This window comes from Lissotriton vulgaris, chromosome 7 (genome assembly GCF_964263255.1).
Source record: "Lissotriton vulgaris chromosome 7, aLisVul1.2, whole genome shotgun sequence".
Classification (NCBI taxonomy): Eukaryota; Metazoa; Chordata; class Amphibia; order Caudata; family Salamandridae; genus Lissotriton; species Lissotriton vulgaris.
The window spans coordinates 100,347,419-100,367,458 of NC_141695.1; the positions used below are offsets into that span (position 1 = coordinate 100,347,419).

A 20,040-nucleotide genomic window follows, 5' to 3' on the forward strand; every position below is an offset into this window, starting at 1 on the left:
CCGGAGGCATAGGCAAATATTTCTATTTTCATGTGGGTGAGACTATGGCATGTGCCCGAACTTCAAGACTACCGAGATGGGTTGAAGGAAATTATGATTCTTGACAGCCAGAGCACCACCCCATGGCTAAGGCATATTAAGACATGGTTGAACAATATAGGATTGAAGCACTTTTGGGAGAATCCTGAGCAATTACCTGCCAACCCCAAACTAATCCTAAAAAGGGCCTTTTGGAGTTTTATGTTAAGTAGGACTGTAAATATTTCAACCAGTGGTACCTTAGTTGCAAAGTTTCTAAACTTTAAGGATGAACCGCTTTATGAGATCTTTATGGACGAGATAGAGCCGCCACTTGCCAAAACTTTATTTTTAAAATTTCGGTATGGAAATTTATTAATTAAAACTACTTTGGCACGTTGGGCTAGGAACCGCGACTCAGCATCCCCAGTAATGGATGAAATTTGCCCCATGTGTGACTATAACAAGACCGAAAACGAACAGCATATTCTCTTTTTCTGTCCTTTTTATCTACAGGCTAGAAAGAAGTGGATTAAACCAATATGCCTACTTTTAGGCTTGAGGTCATGCTCACAGGCTCTGAGAATCCTAACAACAAATACATCTCAACATATAATATTTAGTGTCAGTAGATTTTTACTTTCTATCTTTTATCAAAGGAAAAAAATGGGGCATCAATTGTAACTGAACTGATTGCTTGGGATTGACATGATGGTCCATTCCATCTTCTATGAATGTATGTTCCCGCTCAAATTATCCTCCGACTTGTATTGTATTTTTTATGTATCGTGTTTTATGTATTCAAGTGATAACATGTTTTTAATTACTAATGAAATGCAATGTAATGTATGCACTGTCTTTTATGGCATTTTAGCCGAAATAAAGAATTTAATGAATGAATAAAGCCCGATTTGTATGGTTTTGAGCTCTCACCTGCCTGGTTGTGAGGGAGAGGGGAGGAGAGTGCCATCTCTTTCTCTCTCTCTATATATATGTAGTGCTATCTTTCCCTCTGTCCCTCTCCCCATAGCAGCAACTTTGGGTGCTGTGTGCAAGTTTTGTAAATCTAGGCCTTACAATTTACTTTTTCATTTCAACCCCTTATTGCTTGATCATATAAATCCAAACGAACATCACTTATAGTAACAGAATGGCTACTAAATGATACTTTTATTTAAATTTTTAAAAAAACACTTTATTGATATTTAAAAATAAATGATTTAATTTGTTTTGTGGCACAGCCTCACATGATCTTTACTCTGCACCGTTGTCAATACTCTTGGAAGTTGTTCAGGAGTCTCAGGACTGTGTAATTTTAGCAGAGAACACAACAGCAGCATTACACAACACTGGAGCCCAGGGCTGCAATCGGCTCTTTTTAATACAATTCAGCAGCTGGTTCAGTTCGGTGTTCCTCATGTACATGGTTTCTCATAACTCCCGGTGATGCTCGGGGCAGTATTTGGCAGGCAGCAGTCTTATTCTGTTAATCACCAGCTGCAGAAAAAAAAGACAGATTTAATTTCTAAATCAGGGGACGTGAGTCCTAGTGCACTCCTGGACAAGCAGGTAATGTTCCCGTCACCGGTGGGTTCAGGACCTCTGCCTACTGGAATTAACATAGCAGCAAAAATCCCCAGGGAATTACTTGCACGGGAAACCTCGGTTCAGTGGGCCCAGAGTTTACAGGCTTCAAGTAGCAGTGCAGTACAAAACGTTTGTCCTCAAGACAATACTCAAATGTTAAACTTACACTGGGCTGTACAAGGCTGATCCTCCAGAGAAGTCCGTTCCAGCACTGATGATCTCTTTTAGCTGCAGCACAGGTCCCCAAAGAGTTACATTTAACACCGTCTGACTCGTTTCTTTACTGTTTTTCAAGGAGGGTATTGCAAATACTTCGAACATGTATTCTTTATAGTATTCCAGCATCCAATGCTAAGCTGGTTCAGGAGGACAATTCTGCAGGACAGCTCAAATGGAGACGCTTTTAGAGTACCCAAAGAAATGTAAAAAAAGGCATTTCCAGAATTGTATTTTTAAAATTCATATGGCATTTAGAGATGTCTAGCACACACATTAACTCAAAGCATAAATCAAATGACTCTGCACCTCGCTGATAAAATCTGATTAAATATAAGTCGCTATTGGTTAGTGAATGGATGGAATATCTTACTGTTTAGAAAATGAAATAATACCAGATTAATAAAGTACACACATTAAAACGAAAAATGATACATTTAAGAAAGGCTCTGTAAACGTAAAGGAATTTGAAACTGCATTATAAAAATTAAGTTGGTAGCCTTAGATTGATTCATGAACGCAGTGTAAGTATTGAGCCCTCTATAGGGAACTATCTGGAGGCACAGTAAACATGGCCTTGCCCTGAATTACTACGGTTTTACTTTTTTTTTTAGCATAACTGTCATTCACTTGCAAACCATCATTGGGACAAGCTTACTTTTGAGAGAGAGAAACATCCAGGGGGAGGCAAGAGGTGGGCCAGTGCACAGTGCAAAGTGATACAGGAAGGTAGCCTGTGTGAGCAGGCAGTATAGAGAGGAAAGAGCTTACTGGATGTACAGTGGAATAATGATGTATGAGACTAATTGCTTTCACTGTGAAATAACTCGGTGTTCGAAGTGGGGGGCTCTGAGGGGCACGACCTGCCCATACTTTATTAATTTTAAAAAAACAGTTACCCAACTTTTTAGGTCTCGCTAGAGCCAGGGCATGCGCTGCAGGACATTTAGTAGGGGCTCCAGAAAGTGCTACCATAAACTGCTTTGGTTGGCCTAGCGCTTGCGTTCCCATGAGCGTGCACGCGCGAAACAGCCAACTTTCAACGCCCAATCAGGAGTCATCTGTCTTTACTCTCACTTGATTGCTTTCACGCTTCTCCGCCTCTCCCCTCCCCTCCACGCTGCTTTCACGTTCGCGCATGGCCAATGCTGGTTTCCCTTGCATTTTTACCTTGCCCCATGTCCAGATTTATTTTAGTTTCCTCCATGCCCGCCTTCCTTTTTAATTTCCTCTGTCCTTTCATTTCTTACATGCCTGCAAGAGAGGACTCAATGTGGCACAGCTGGTGGCAAGGAGCTTGTCACACGTCTAGCGGTTAAGACTATAGATCTGTTCCAGCAATGACAGGACGCAGTTCAAAAATTCAGTAAAACAAGCAAGCCACTTCAATTGTGAAGGGCTAATTTTCCATTGAAAAAGCCAGCATCTTGCGCCATAAATGTGGTGCTCTGTCAGCATATCGCACATAAACAGATTCCCACGTGGCTTCACACACACACACACAACCCCCAGCTATGGCGCTGGGAGTGGCACACCAGAACGCGGATGGGCAGGCTCGGTGCTCGGTTACCTGCTCTTGCGGTGCCAGTGCTGGCGACGGGTCCACATTAGAGGCCGCCTCTCAAACACACTCTATTCCGTCGAGCCACTACAGACTACGCTAGCTATTGTTTTTAGGAAGTATTTCATTCAGGCTGAGACAAGATCTTTTGAGTCTTGCCCACGCAGCAGGCTCTGGGTTGTTGTAACACTGAGCTTACTTCATTCTCTGATAGCCATTGTCACCTCGGCTGTTCAACCCCGTTACCCCCAAACCCTGCGTCCCCCAAGTCAAACATGGTGTCTGCTGAGAGCAGCCCTACACCCCTCCCCAGCACAGATTCAACAAAGGTGGCTCCCACCAGTGGCGTCGCAAAGATCAGTTAAGCCAAATAACGCCCCGCAGTCCCTTGGTTAGGTACTGAATGCAGCCATAATAGAAGTGCACAAGTCCCGTCGGACCCCTGGGACCCGGTCCCACTGCAGCTGCTGTACCATTGAAAAGCACACCTCTGGTTCTCATAGGAAGAAATGCACTCTTTTCCTAGAAAATGTGCTAGTGGTCCACTTTATTTGTAATAAATATGGTGAAAATAAATTTGAGGCAATTATAAAGGGCATTTTTCCGTATTTAGGTGTTTTTTGTTTGGCGCTGCATGCTTTCACAGGTATAATGACTTGATGCGGGTGGGGGGAGGTAATATGGTCAAAGATCACACAGTGTTACCAAGTGTACATGCCAGAACTGGAATAAAGGGCTCTTAGTTCAAAAGCCTGTCAAGTAGTCACCAATTGTGCTGCTTCTGTAAATAAGTGCTCCCTTCAGCTTACTGGACACTATTTATTTTATTGACGCCAGAAAGATGAAAGGCACTCCTGTCTTCCTGTTACCTGTCGGTTAAAGCGCTGAGCCTCACAGCTGACGCTCACTCCGCTGCCCTTTTTAACTGGCAGAGAAGAGAAGGAAGAGGACAAACAGGGGGTGGTAATAGTTGTAAACACCGCTTCAAAGTATGCAGTGCCACACAGGCGCTTGTGCAGGAGCACATAGTGAAAGTGTCCCTCGTTACTGAGGGGCACTATCTCACTCGTTAAAACGTTCGGCGCTAGACATGAAATGCCAACTTTGGAACAGGCCGTGTTTTTTTATTCTCACTTGTGCCTTTAACCAAAACCGTGTGTCCTTGGGTAGAGCATTTAATATTCCTGTGTCTCAATGTCCTCACCTGCTAGCAATTAGGAGTGCTTCAAAACAGGATGAACGCAGCAATCTATTGAGCCTAGAAGCTCCTAGAGGTACAGGGGTATCGTGAAGCTGTCATGGGTATCCATACAGTCATGGTTGCAGCCCTGTGGTTATGTACTCTTACAATACTGCTGTGATAGGGCATATCTGCCGACTGCAGAAGCCCAAGGTGTCAACGCTCTGTGGAGAACAAGTGTCCACACTGAGTTTCCAAGCTCCTAGAGAAATGTCTACACTTACAGCGCTATACACCAGAGGAGCTGTATTGCTGTATCATTGTGTCATTTTTCTGTAACGCTGAACTTTTTTCACTGTGGGTTGTTATACCCCTGTGGAGCTGCACTGCCAATACTGCTGGGGTGCTATAACGCTGTAGAGCTGTATTGTATATACTATTGGGGCTTCATGGCACTGTGGAGCTGCACTGCTAATGCTGTTGGGGTATTATAGCATATAGGAGCTCTGTTATGTACACTAGAGTACAGTATTGAGGTACTGCAGCTCTGTAGAGCACACGGTCAATACTTTTGGGGTGCCAAAGGCCTGTAGAGCTGTATTGTTCATATTACTGCAGTGTCACTGCATTTTTAACAATATGGTTGTCATTTTCCTGTAATGTTGAACTGTTTTCTTATCATTTCCTTCTTATTGAACTTCCTGGTTAGCACTGTCCTTCATTTTACCAGGTTACATGAAACTTTGATCTACCACAAGGTAACTGAAAACCTAAGGGGTCATTCTAAGTGTTGGCATCATGTGCACCAAACCAGTACATTCTTAGCCCTAGGACCAAGAAATTCCCTGGATAGTCATTCTTGAGTGCTTCAGGGTTTACGTCCATTACAAAAAAACATATTTGGTGAGCTGAAAATTGAATATCTGCTATATTAATTTTGTAATAAAGTAGAAACATTTACAGACCTACTATACGCAAATGACTTTTCGGGTCTCCAGTAGCCAGCTTGTTCGACATTGCCAACATACACAAAATACGTTTGAGTGTAAACAGACTGGAGGTAGTCACAGCGAAGGAAAAAAAAAAGATAATGGGAAAAGAGGAAACAGAACTTCTGCTCTGGATCAGTCGGGAGAAAGTAATTTTTATGAAAGAGAGTGGATTTACACCAATGGGTGGGCCACATGTCTTAGTCTCACCTTTGGGACATTATAAGTGTTTAGCCATGCAACAGTTGATGTTGCACCAAGGATATTGTGCTGCATAATTAAATGCTGATAAGGTCCCAAAGACGAGACTTATTGGCTATGCCAATGCTTGTTGTGAAAAGACAACCATCTCAGGATGGTTAATTCTGAGTGCGGAAATGCTTCAGCTGAATTATTAAACAGAAGCCTCCTGTGCTGTGAAACAGAGGGGGGCGGACAGCAGTATTGAGGCAGCCACCTTTATGGGAGGTGAGACAATGTTTCTCTTTTCTGTCCTCTCACCCCTAGAAAAAAACAGCGTGAATGCCATCTAGTAGCTATGTTTGCAATTCTTGAGAAGACATGTTTCGGGCAGTGGATTAATCACTGGTCTGAAATGTTTGTGTTAAACCAACAGGCTCTGCTTGTGAATAAAGGCAGATTGCTGAATCCTCTGGATTTACTTAGTGAGCCTGTTTTCAGCTTTCATTTTCTGGCGGAGCATGTCGCTAAAAGCAGATGAGTTCTGGCGGTTCGTTTCTTGCAAGAGACATGATCTCCCAGAGTGTGGCAGATTGAAGCAACAGGAGGGTAGGAAATACATCACGGGTTAGAGGGTGGATTTAGGTGAAACCATGTGGGGATGGAGGTGAAACAAACAGAGAGGGTGATGTACATTTAAAAAAATAAACAGATCATGGGTAAGGGGCAGTAAAGTAACACGTTTATGTTTTTTTTAAGATATCAAGATATCTCCAACACGTGTTATATCATGCAAGACCTAATAAGTGCCTATGCTAAACTTATCAAATCAGAAAAGTAACAATCTGCAGCTTTGATGTTTTTTCCATTAATAATATGTTGTGTACTAACTGACAAAACCTCTATGTGATGCACTGCATACCTAAAACCTTATTTGCAATCACAATAGAATTGATCTAAGGATCTCTTAGAAGTGTATTTTTCTATATTTTTCAAAGTTGTGTTCTTGTTTCCCTTACAGCAGGGTTCTGAGATTATTTCTCTGTAAACTCCTGACAGATGTGATGTAAATGATGAAAGTTTAGTTACTTGGGGGAATGGTGGGGGGGGGGGGGGTGATGTGGTTTCCAGTACAAACACTCCACTACACATAATTGGAGTTCTTGACACCAACACTGGGTTGTTTGTGCAGAGCCCACGTTGACATCCCTGTAGGTGGATTTCGCCATCAGTCTGCCATGCGTCCTTGCAAACTCGACCAGAGTTTCTATACTCTTTAACTGGAAGCAGAGAGAAGAGCGAGGCAGCCCTGCATGTCCGAAACCTGAACATCTTAAGTAACTCATCGTGCAACGGGAGATCTTTGACTAGTGTGTGCCCGAAAAAAGCATGTTATCTAGGACAAATGCTGAGGGTTTCGTTTAGAGGCAATGCAGCAGCTCAGGAAGGAAATCTAGGCCAGAAGACCCCCTTAGGAGATACCAGCTGACAGGGGCGGCTGTAGGCTCATGGCAGCCTTGGGCAGGGAGCGTAGGTAGGGGGCCCCGGAAGAGGGGCGTCCGGGCGGGGGCGGGGGTGGAGCCCCTTGGAGCTCAGGAAGGTGTTTTAATAAAACGTCCAGAAAAGGCGTTAGATGACAAGAACCTGCGGCTGCTCCTATAGTTACGAATTAGTCTCAGAACGATAAAATTTAGGAGGAGGAGGGTATATTATGACACACGACGTGAGGGACTGGCACATACGGCTGCAGTGCCAGGGCCATGACAGTGTCCCCAGACCAACAGCCCCCCACAGAGAAAGAATCAGTGGACTCTTTGCCCGGAAACATCCCTGCCATAGGCCGCAACGAGTATCATTCTTCTCATGGATTTCATCATTGTTTTGTTCTTGTTTATGGTAGTCAGGGCCTGTTTTACCTAGTGCATCATCAGTACTTTGGCCTGAGGATTCTCCATCTTTAGGTTTCCCTTGGGTCTAAAGTTCAGGATTGCTCCTTCCTGCGACGCTACGAAAGCCTGCTGAGCCGCCTTTCTCTTTCGTTTCGAATAACCAGATTTGTGTATTCGAATTCTCTTCATTTTGCTTACAATGTTATATATGCCTGTACCAGCGGGCCAGCAGTGGGTAGGGAAAAAAATAAGCCAACCAGGAGGAACGAAGGCGCGGAGGCCAGTGAAGAGGGGGGGGTCAGGGTGTTTGGAAGTGAAACAGAGACGGAGGCCGCCAAATCCCTGCCAGGGGCCACCTCGCAAATATGTATCCATCCTCTGAGGATTATATTAAGGATATATATTGGCGTGGCGGCCCATAGGGTTTGGCGGCCTTGTGCAGGTGCACAGCTTGCACATGCCTAAGGCCGCACCTGCAGCGGACCAAGAAAATATCCGCCTGCTCTAAGCCAGAACAGCAAAGAAAATGCAAGTGGAAGTATTCAATCTGCAGCACACGCGCAGTGACGTAAAGAGGTTTGTAATGTTTATGTAAGATAAGATTGCAAATTAGGGCTTTGGGTGGTGGTGCGGTTGACTTTAGCATAGTCTGGGCAGTGTGGAAAAACAATATATTTTAAGAAATAAAAGCGCAAGTGAAAATGATGTTTTCTTATTGGTGTCAAATGAGGGTTTAGGAGATCAGTAGTCAGTAAAGCATTGACATGGCTAATGGGTTCACCTGAAACACTTCTATATTTGTAATTTGTGATTACATTTGGAGATACCTGTGCTGTAAGATTAACTCACATAGGTGCGCAAGATTAAATCAGTTCACCAATAGCTAGTTTACATCATTAGATGTGTGTGTATGTGGGGGGGACTTTGAAAGAAGATAGTAATGTGAGGCATGTTTGAGACAGCTGCAGGACCGTGTGTTGTAGGAGTACCCAGAAGGACAGAGCACAGGGTCACACCCTTCCGGTCCAGGGGCTTTTCGTGCCCACTACTAGTGCACAAACTATGAACAAAGAAGAGCCTCTTGTGTCTCTTGTCTTACAAGCTTCTGAAGTTCTACAACAGGGGTTGGGGGTTGCAAGCAGCCAGGACTTGGGAGTGGTGAGAAAGGACGGTGTAAGCAAGGACAAGGGAGGAGGGAGGAGGGGAGACGATGTGCCAGAACATGCACTCTCATTGAGTGCTACAACAGTACTTAATAACCAGTGCTAAACGAGCACTGCAATCCTGCTGCCGAATAAACACACAGCACACAGGGGAAGGAGAGATGAGAAGGGGGAGGGTGGTGTAGAGGACTTAGAACAGGAATGTACATGCTAAAAGAAAGGGAGGGTGAGCACAAGGAGCGGGGAGGAGTCATGCAAGGGGAGACTGAACTTTCCCGTGGTCGGGTATTTACAGCATTCAAAAACCACAGAATGAATTATATATTATTACCAGATCAACAACAATCGGTAGACTACAAAACAAATTGACCCCTGCTGTCAGGAATTTCTCTTCTTCTCGCAATACCTTTTTGGAACCAACACTGTCATACCGTAACAATGTATTGTTAATAAACTGCCAACAAATTTTTAAAAAACTACATGTTTCCGAAGGCCAGAACCACCAAAGAGCTTGGACTTGGCTACCCGCAGTTCTGCTCATAGGTGTTTTCCTACAGGCTCTCCTCTTTGTCCATTACCGCTGTGGAGCAGAGACTTCAGAGCAGAACAACGTGGAAAATCGCTAGCTGACCAAACAATCGCACAGCGACTCAAAATACGAGCACTAGTGACACCAACTCACCACACAAAAGAAAGGCAGTTGGAAAAACACAGGAAGGAACCAATTAAAAGTGGTGGGCGTGGTCAAAGCCAACAGACAGAATGCAGCATACCTAGCAGAGCAGTCCATGTGCAATGAATCGAGGCTCGACCTAAAAAGGAGGAGGCATTGCTAATATTTTTAAAGATTGTTTTATGTGTAAAATAGGCAAATTGGCTATTCCTGAGTGTGAAGCTCCTCTTTTTTCACTGTTTTTAACTAAGAATTTGACTTTATCTGGAGCCCTGGTCTATCGTCCACCGGCAATGTGGCTAATTGGAGCTCTAGTATCTCAAAAGTTCTTGCATCGCCAGTGCTTAATTTGCAACAAAATAAGTACCAGGGCCCTCATCTGGAGGCCACTGCAGCTTGCACCTGCCACTCGCCCTGACTGTGCTGCCAATAACAGTACCAACACAACTACTAGCCACCACACTCCTACAAGTGTGACAATTCAGTCTATTCCAGGTGCCCCAACATTATAAGGATGGCTTGGGAAGCAGATATTAGTCATTTTTTTGTATACTTAATCAATTAACAACTGTTGTGCTCATATTGAAATTAGACAGACAGCGCCACTGTGTGGCAGACTGTCTTAAGAGCCGGTGTTGATAATTAAGTGCCAGTGCAGAGCACCGGAAACCACAGGCTCGAACATAGTGTGTTGCCCATTCTTACATTTTCGAACTTCACCATACTAGGAGACCTCAAGATCCATTTTGATAAAGCAGACTGTAACATGGCTTTGTCTGTTATAAAGAACCTTGCAACTTAATGTTCATTTATTTTTAACTCCCCATCTCACTTAGAAGGCCCTTATGCTGGATCATATATTCACACATTTTAGTGGGTTGCCTACTGATCAGCTTATTCCTTTAACATGGACAGATCACTATGCAGTTTCTTTCTTGTTGCTGACCCAAACTGGACCACAGTTGAGATAGGCTTCGAAGACATTCCATGGAAAGAGATGGTCAAAGCTCAATGCTTCATCCCCCAACTCCTTACTTGAAGCCAACGGCCCACCTGGAGTGAGTCAGTATAATCTGACGCTTATACCCTTGATGCTTGGATTAGACTCTCTCTTTATGTGCTAGTTTCCACTTCTAGGAAAAAACTCCATCAAACTCTCCCCCACCCCGTGATTCAATGATTCACTGCACCAGACCCAAAAATTGGTTTTCGTAAAACCTACATTCATGAGCATAAATTGAGATATAAAATAGTTTTAAAAAAGTATCAGAAGGAATGCAGTATTACTAAAGCTAAATTCTATTCTGACAGGATCCCAGCGACTAAAAACTTCCCATCAACTTTATTTAGGGTAGTTAAGAATCTCTCGGATTGGACTACCACCATTCGTGCTACTCCCTTCACACAAGTACAATATAATGAAATCGGGGATTTCATTCTTAATAAAGTAGCAGGCATTCAGGCATAATTTGTGGGGGTCTTTTCGGTGAGCTCTCCTGAAGTTGCTTCTAATTCTATTTGTGCACTGAACCTTTTCCAGCCCCTAGATGTGATTTTATTTAGCGCTCTTCTTCCAGCTATTAGATCAGGTACTCCATGTGACCCCCCCCCCCCGCCCCAATACTGGGCAAGTTTGCTCTACCAGCTCTGGAGCAATTTACCCAAATGTTAAATTCCTCCTTGTAGTACAGCATTGTTCTGCTTGCATGGAAGCATGCTATAGTTACACCATTACTAAAAAAAAAAGTGGACCCTCTGGTATGGTCAAATTATAGGCCTATATTACTCCTACCCACATTGGCTACGGTGCTGTAGAAACATTTCAATCTTCAACTCTCTCATTGAATTAAATGGTCTACTACATTCTTCACAATCAGGTTTCAGGCCTGGCCATAGCATGGATTCAGCCCTCCTTAGTGTCACTAAATATCTGTGCTGTACATTAGCTAAAGGAGGTGAACCGGCATGGATGCTTAAGGAAATTAGTGCCGCTTTTGACACTCCACCTTATTGACCAGTTTGGTCTGGTATTTTCATATTGGTGACGAAAACAGTGGAACACTTTTCCACAATCATTGCGAACTTGTAAATCTTGGGTAGCTTTTCGTAAGCAGCTTATACCATGGCTGTTCCCACATTCTCATTAACAGTCTCTCGTGACTTCAGTAATTTTGGTGGATTTAGTGAAGATGCCAGGGTTGGGAAACCTTTTTTAGGTAGCCATGCGCTTTACAATTGACACAAATAAATAAATACATAAATAAATAAATATATAAGTAAATAAATAACATCAATATAGCAAACAGAATCGAGTATGGGTAATTGGTGGCCTCAATTAACTCTGTGCTACAAGCCAATGAAAACAGTAATAATTAGGAGGAAAAAAAGTCAACGTAGGCAACAGTCTATAATATTGCTCAGTCTTTTAGAAATAAAAACACATTTTGAAAAAGTTCTTACCTTCCAATTAAATTAAAATTGTAATTTCTGCAAAGTTTGGTTTGTGAATATAAATAACATTCTGTATTTTGATGTATACTTGTTTATGTATTATTGATAATTGTTATGGGATTCAAATTATAGAAATTGTTTGGGTTGGGAACACCATCTTCCAGTAGTGAATTATGGGGTTCCACAAAAGTGAAAAGGTTAAGAACCTCTGGTATAAAAGGTATTACCAAGAGCTGAGCTTGGCAGGGGTTGACAGCATGCAGGAAGCAACAAGTTGGCTTCATTCAGGCAACTCTTTTCTTTCTATTGCAAATAAAGTGAATGCAAAAAATGGCTTGAACCAGACAGTCTCTCTCTTCAGAAGGATTTTGGAGTATGGCAGGTTGCTCTACTCTTAATACCCAGGGGAGTGCAATCTCTTGCCTCATTTTTTACTCAGTTTAAATGTGCATAGAAAACCACCTCCTGTCTACCCCTAGAACTAATTTTGTAGCTAATTCTCAGTCTATATGACGGCACGTAAGGTGATTGATATGGTAACAGACGTGGCATAGAAAGAAAACTGAATCAGATTGTGAAATACTAAGAGTACAATGGAGATATGTTTACCAATTGTTCCCTTATTTCTAGCCCTGCTCAGAGACATGGATATAGAATTCCACCTTCTATTCCCACTCATCACCTACTGGACATCTTCGCAAACATCTCCATTAGAATCAGGGATGAAGGAGCACAGATCTTGAACAGGCTTCTCTGGATCATTTCTCGGACTATTCATGCCTACCGATCTGAAAGCGCAATCATCCACTGTCTGATGCACCTCATACGGTTCCCCTCCTTCAAGGAAAAGAACAGAATGATCAGAAATTTGTGGTAGGGTGGTGGTGCTTCATGAAGGTTTACTGGAACCCCACCATTGATTGACAAGAACCTTGATGCATAGTTCAGTAATCTGTCAATCATAAGCTTGTCTAACGAACAGACTCAGATCTGAAGACTTTTCAGGGGTAGAGGAAATCCATAAAGATGTCTGATAAGCCTTAGAGTAAAACAAGGGGGAAGATTAAGTAAAGATAAAATGGCGAGTAATGTCCTGAGTGGAACAGCAGATTCTAAAAATAGTTACTCATTCAGAATTTTGGTTTTGACACGGAAAACGGGGATCCCAAAAAATAATACACAAAATAAGGGTGTTGCTATTATACCTGTGGTGAGTAGTTCTTAACCGTTTGACCTCTGTGGATCTCCAACTTAGTCATTATTTGAATCCGGTGACCACCAATGAGTGACAAATGTATGACGTTACAACGCATGCCTTTACAACACAGTTTTTACATAGCAACATCCTTTACAACGCATACATTTACATTGCATGCCACTACAACAAATTTTTTAAAACTACATTTACACAACGCATTCCAATACATTGCATTATACCATTACATTGCATTTAAGTTAAGTGTTGGATAGCGCAGGGGTAAAAATGACTAATCCCACTCCAGAGAGTGCAACAGTAGGGTAAGTGTTGGATAGCGTAGGGGTTAAAATTACTATTCTAACTCCAGGGGGTGCAACAGTAGGGAAAGTGTTGGATAGTGTAGGTGTACTATGCGTTGTAATGGTGTGCATTATGACATGCAATGTAATGCCTGCGTTGTAGTGACAAGCGTTGTAATGACATGTGTTGTAAAGAATGTTGCGATGTAATGACTGCGTTGTAAATGTAGTGCAATGTAACAATTTCGTTGTAAAGGTTGTTTTCTTTGAGGGACCACTGAAATACTGTGACCCCACTCTGTAATCATTAGATACTGGGGACTCCACAGCCAAAGCAATTTTGATGATTTGAACTGTAAAACCATACACTAAAATAGAGAAACAAGCATTCATCAAACAAATACACAAATAATGTGAATACTTTTTGCTAATTCACAAACAAATATTTTTAAAAAATCAAAATTTAGATTTTAATGGGACGTTTGGACCTTTTCTAAACTTAATTGAGGCCACCCATTGCCCATAGTATATTCAAGTCGTGCACTTGCACAGCTCCTACAAATCAATCTGGACTGAGAGTACCAACTGAATTTTTAGTTTCCAATTTCACATTCCTTTACATATACAGAGAATTTTAAAAATGTGCATTTTACATTTTGCTTCCTTATTTATATACACGTGATCATTCTGTTATTATTTAATTTTCAAGCAGTTGTGGACCCCCTGAGTGGCGTCACAGACACCCAGGGGGTTCCAGACCACAAGTTTAGAACTACTCACCTTGCTGGATTAAACATTCTTTTAAGTTGTGTGCAAATTTTGTTAGGGCTACGTTGTTAATATAGAGGAATTTAAAAAATGTCAGGGCACATTACTGTTATTGTTTACAAAACTTGTGTTGAAAAATCTCGAATAATTAAAAACAGAAAGGTAATTTAGGGGAAAAAGAAACATATAATTCTCTTTATTAGACCATTGCAATGTTAGGAGCTCCGTTGGCGGCCTTAAGGGCCTATAAGGGCTGGTATAAGCCTCCCACTCCTACATTCTAATGTTTGACTTCAGTTTTTCCCTTTTTAGTTTAGATCATCTAACCCACAGGGGGTGGAATGTTCTAATAGCCTTATAGTCCCTTCTGCCTCAGGCTATACCAGTTGATAAAGTCGCTCTCCCTCGTAATAGGACTTTGCTGGTGGCTCAGGCCTTTATCTTGGGTCAGGGCCTTTAAAAACCGGCAGTGCCCTCAGTAGGGGGCTAGGAGGCTGATGTATAGATTTAAATAGATGAGAAACTAGCCGCTGAAATCCACCCTCACCCACACCCAATTCCTGTGATTTCCTGTGAAAGTGATGGAAAACGCACTTACCAGTTTTGCTAAGATGGCTGAGTCTATAAAGTGGCAATATAAAATTAAAATGTAAGTCTGAAAAGCAGCAAACTTATTTCGACTTTTGTGAGGGTCATCAACATAGAGCAACTTGTGACATCCACTCACTCTGCGAAGGAAACTTTTGGGAAGGGCAGAGTCACAAATAACTGCGGATAAGTGTGTGCTACACATTCACTCAATGCCACCAGCGAAAGCGCTGAAGACTAAGGATCTTTTTTGGTGCTTTCGTCCATATGCGGACACTTTGGTGCAGATCCACTTGCGAGTGGTGTAACATTCCGCACTCTTAACTCTGTCATGGTTCAGATAAGCACATTCCGAGAAATCTCCAATCGCAAACCTACAACATAAAAAAAAACACAATTTCAGATTTTTCTGCACGTATCTAGGTATCCATTTGGTGGCGATTCAATGCTGCTTAAGGGCTTAGACACTAATTCATATTTGAAATACAATATAATACGGGAAAAAACAGTATACAAGGGCACCAGCCTGGGAATAGACGCCTGAGTGGAAAGTCAATGGTCAGTGATGGAGTGGACTAAATGCACTGCTGGTACCTGTAAGTGACTCGTGGGCTGCAAGTGTCTAGTTAGCCTCTAGCCCTTCTTATATAACATTCTGCAGCAATGGGCAAGAACTGCAAGGCTACTTAATGGAACAAGCATAGGCCAAGACAATAGGTCTCGCCTAAGCGAACTACTGACTTTGGCAATGTTTCTTAGCCAGGCTGTACGGCAGCGCGGCTGCTGTGCAGCATGGCTAAAAATACTTTTTAAAAGTGCTTTGACCTGCCCATCACATCTGGGGAAGCAAGATGGCAATGGAGGGTGGGGGGAAGAGGCTGTTGCCACTGGGTGACACCAGACGACGGATGGAAGGGAATGGTACAGCAAGCTGACAATGGAAGGCGGGCAGATGGACAGGAAGCCAACTGACAGAAAGGCAGGCAGGAGGGGTTGGGGATAGAAGTTGGCAACGGAGGGCAGGGAGAGGGGTTGAAGAAGCCTGCTGTCAATAGAGGAATGGCAGGGCTGGGGCAGAAAGGTGACAAGAGAGCTGGAGGGAGAACCTGGGGAAGCCAGCTGACATAGGAGGACGGACAGGAGGGATGGGGCAGAAAATAGACAAATGGGATCTTGAGGAACCAAGAATGGCGAGACCTTAAATAATTCAGATGATTTTATCTATGACAAATTGTGAACCCAGCAAAGAGACAACTAAATGAAAACAAACGATGACAAAGACAATAGGTCTCACCTATGCAAGGGCCATTGGCTTTGCCAATATGTTTTAGCCATGTTGTGCACCAGCATAGCTGCTGTTCAGCATAGCTAAACGTTTGTGAGTTAAAAGAGAGTGGTGTGGAGTGTAGTAGAGTAGAATGCTATGAAGTGGCATGGGGTGGCGGAGAGTTTTGTGCAATAGAGGTGAGTCTAGTGGAGTGTCATGGAGTGGCGTGGAGTGTTGTGGACGGAGTAGCGTGTTGTAGAGTCGAAGGTTGCAGACTGGAGTAGAGTTAAGTAGTGTTGTAGTGTGAGTGGCACAGAGTGTCCTGGACTTGCGTAGAGGGTGTTGGAGAAGAGTTTTGCAATGTAGAGTGGCGTAGAACTGTGTAGATTGTCAGAATGGAGTTGCATAGAGTGGAATAGTGTAGGGTAGTGGAATGGCATAGACTGAAGTAGTGTTGTAGTGTTGTAGAGTTGAGTGGTGTGGAGTGACACGGATTGTCAGAGTGGTGTGGCGTGGAGTAGTGTGTTGTAGAATAGACAGGAGTAAACTGACATGAAGTGAACATAGAGAGAGTTACGTAGAGTGTCAGAGTAGAGTAGTGTTGTAGAGTGACATAAAGTGGAGTAAAGTGGAATAGTTTAATGGAGTAGAGCATCAGTGGAGTTTCGTAAAATGTAGAGTTGTAGAGTAAAGTAGACTGGCCTAGACTGAAGTGACGTAAAGTACAGTGGTGTAGAGTGCAAAGTAGTAAAGTGCACTAGTTTAGAGTAAAGTGATGTAGAGTGCAGTGACAGAATACAGTGGTGTAGAGTTGTGCAGAGAGCAGTGGCGTTGAGTAGATTGTTTCAGAGCAGAGAGAAATGATTCAGGGTATAGTGGAGGGGTGCAGGGTAGAGCAGATTTGTAGAGTGCAGTGGTGTGGAGTGTAGTGGTGCAGAATAGATAAGAGTGACGTATAGTGATGCATAGTGTAGTGGTGCAGAGAGCAGTTAGTAGATTGGCGTAGAGTTGAATGGTGCATAATAGGGTGCAGTGGAGCACAGTAGAGTAGAGTGCTGTGTGTAGAATGCAGTAACAGAGCACAATAGTGTAGGGTGGCATAGCCGGCAGTGGTGAACAGTAGTAAGGCGCATAGTAGAGTGGAGCAGAGTAGAATAGCTCAGCATGCAGTGGTGTAGCGTGTATTGGCATAGAGTGTTGCAGGGTAAATATAGTGGTCTATAGAGAAAGCTCCACTCAGCTGACCTCTCTGTAGCCACCGTCCCACGCTTCTACAGGAGCAGAGCGGGTGGAAGGTCCTTTTCCTACCTTGCAGCCAAGACCTGGAACGAGCTCTCCCTTCACCTTTAGCAAAGCCCGAAATTGAACGAATTCAGGAAAGACCTAAAGACCTGGCTCTTCGAATGACCCAACGGAGCTGCACTATCCCCGCCATCCCCTTGAGACCCTAACGGGTCAGTAGTTTTCTTTACAAACTTCTGATTGATTGATAGTGCAGTGCTGCAGAGTAGGTGACGTAGATTTCATAGGAAGTGATTAAAGTGGTATTTAGTGCATTTGTGTAGAGAGGTGTAGAGGGTAGTGATGTAGAGCAGAGTGGTGTAGAGTGGTGCAGATTGATGCAGCGTAAGGTTTAGTGGCAGAGTGTGCAGTGTTGCAGAGTAGACGGTCGTAGAGTGCAGTGGTGCAGAGTGGCGTGCAGTGGTGTGGAATGGCGTAGAGAGCAATGGGGTAGAGTACCGTGGTGCAGAGTAGTGGCATACAATGCAATGCCATAAATTACAATGGCACAGAGTGCAGTGGCATAATGTTTTGTTTTATAGAATATAATGGTTTAGGGTGCCGTGGTGCAGAGTAGATTGGCGTAGGGTGCAGTGGCATAGAGTGCATTGAATTTGAGTAAAGTGTTGTTGAGTGCTTCGGCATAGAGAGCAGTGATGCACAGTAGAGTGCAGTGGTGTAGAGTGGCACCAAGTGCAGTGGTCTAGAGTAAAATATTTCATATTAGAGTAGAGTTGTGTACGATAAAGTACAGTGGCGAACAATACAGAGGCCTAGACTGCAGAGTGGTGCAGAGCGGATTGGCATAGGGTGCACGGGCACAGAGTGGAGTGGTGAAGAGTAGTGTGGTACAACGTGGAGTGTATTGGCGCAGAGGCATAGATTGCAGTGTTGCACAGTAGATTGGCATAGAGTGGAGTGGCACAGTGCAGTGGTGCACATTAAAATCATGTGGGTTAGAGTGCATTGGTATGGTGTAGAGAGGCATAGAGTGAAATGATCGAGTGGTGCAGAGTAGAGTGCAGTCATGCAGTGTGGCGTGTAGTGTTGTCGAGTGGAATATGCATTGGTGGGATAGCACACTGTCATCACAAACAACACATATTCAATTGAAATGACCATTACATTTGCACAGAAATACAGTTTTACAAATCAAAGTATACATCACACAAACGATGTGTGGACATTTCATTACTTTGCGTATTGATTATATTAAACTATTGGTTTCCACCACACTTCAGAATTACTCAAAAATGGGCTTCATTGTGCTTTTCTAATTCCGGTATATTCTAAAATATCTGCACAGTTCATTTACAGAAATTTACATTTTGTTGTATGCTAGAAAAAAAACATGCATTCTGCCTCAAGCACTCCCTCCAGCAGCCAACATGATTGTCACATAAATCCTCTCACTTTGAAGTCAGAGCAAGAAAAGTAAACACCATGTTAGATGTTCCCTGGAAGTCAGAATTAGTGGAAAAGGGGTCAAGCCTAAGGAAGAATTAGTCAATACCAAAGAGCAACTTGTACAACTCACATAAATGGATGAGGTGCAAGTTTTCCTTGGGATGGCAGAATTCTATGCAAGTTATGTTTGCAAGTTTGCTAAGCGGTCTTGTGCTATTAGAGGATTACTTAAGAAGGGGCTTCAGTTAGAGTGGACCGTTTCTTGTATGGAGGATTTTGATGATATCAAGGGGGTTTATATCTTCGGCACAGTCTCTGAAGAGTTTTAAACCAGGCCAGCTGTGTTGTGTAATTACTGATGCCAGTGCCAAACGCCTTGGCTGTGTCTTTAAACATGTGCAGGATGGCAAGGAGGTTGCCATTGCATTCCCATCTAGGTCTCCTAAAGGAACAGAAATGCGGTATTCCACGATTGTGAAGAAGGTGCTTGCTATGTTCTGGAGTATCAAAAAATGAAAGTAATTTTTGAGAGGTGTGTGCAGTCAGACCATAAACCTCTGCAGAAGATCTTTAGCAAGAAAGACCTATATTGTGTGTCCTCTTGCATATGGAAGTGGATAGTTGGACAACCGAATTTCCAATTTGTTGTGAAGTGCGTTCCGTGTGTGGAGAACAAATCCGTGAACTGTTCATCAAGGCTACATAGTGATGTCAAGGCTCAGAGTCGTCGGCTGAAGCATTGTGGATGGAAGAAGATATCAAGGTGTGTGTTGTCACGGGAGGTTGTTTTACTGAAAATGAATGGTTGAGTGAGATGGAGAGAGATTAGGTGTTGAGGTGTTAGGGACGGTGTGGTGTCTGGGTTGGACAGATGGTCTCAGTATGAAAAGTTCAAGAGATTTCCTAAGGTGTCTGGTGAGTTAGCTGTCACCATTGCTGTTCTTTTAAGAGATTGCAATTTGATACATCCTTCAGTGATTAAGGAGCGTCTCACACAGTTATCCCATTAAAGACATGCAGGAGGGCATTTGTAAGACTAAAGAGAGACTAAGAGCCGAGGGCGTGGCCAAGATGGTGGAGAGTGTGAACTGCGGCACTAAGGTCTGCATCAGTCCAGCCAGAAAATCCTAAATATAGCCTGCATCTGCCTGTTATACTTTATTTATTTGAAGAGGTTTATATAGTGCTGGCTAGACCCAGAGGTATCGGAGCACTTTACACAAGGATTAACAAGTTACATGTTACACATTACATCCATTACAAGAGCATACAAAAGCAAGGAGAAAACAAAGCAAAAAAACAAAAAACAATTTTACAGAATTTCG

The 20,040-nt window shown here is 43.0% G+C and overlaps 1 protein-coding gene and 1 long non-coding RNA gene across 2 annotated transcripts in view; both read right to left on the reverse strand.

Annotated features, from left to right (window-relative positions):
* Positions 1-1,212: 1,212 nt before the first annotated feature.
* On the reverse strand, positions 1,213-5,617 carry LOC147700908 (uncharacterized). The gene is made up of 2 exons (XR_015297417.1): positions 1,772-5,617; positions 1,213-1,515 (listed from the first exon to the last, which is right to left on the reverse strand). It is a non-coding gene; the product is annotated as an uncharacterized LOC147700908 (long non-coding RNA).
* A 6,032-nt stretch (positions 5,618-11,649) lies between these two features.
* LOC147700909 (killer cell lectin-like receptor subfamily B member 1B allele B) overlaps positions 11,650-20,040 on the reverse strand; it is a 442,286-nt gene continuing 433,895 nt past the window's right edge. Inside the window, exon 5 of the mRNA XM_086929767.1 lies at positions 11,650-15,134. Coding sequence (XP_086785893.1) covers positions 14,966-15,134 — 169 coding nt within the window. The 3' untranslated portion in view covers positions 11,650-14,965. The remainder of the gene's footprint in view (positions 15,135-20,040) is intronic.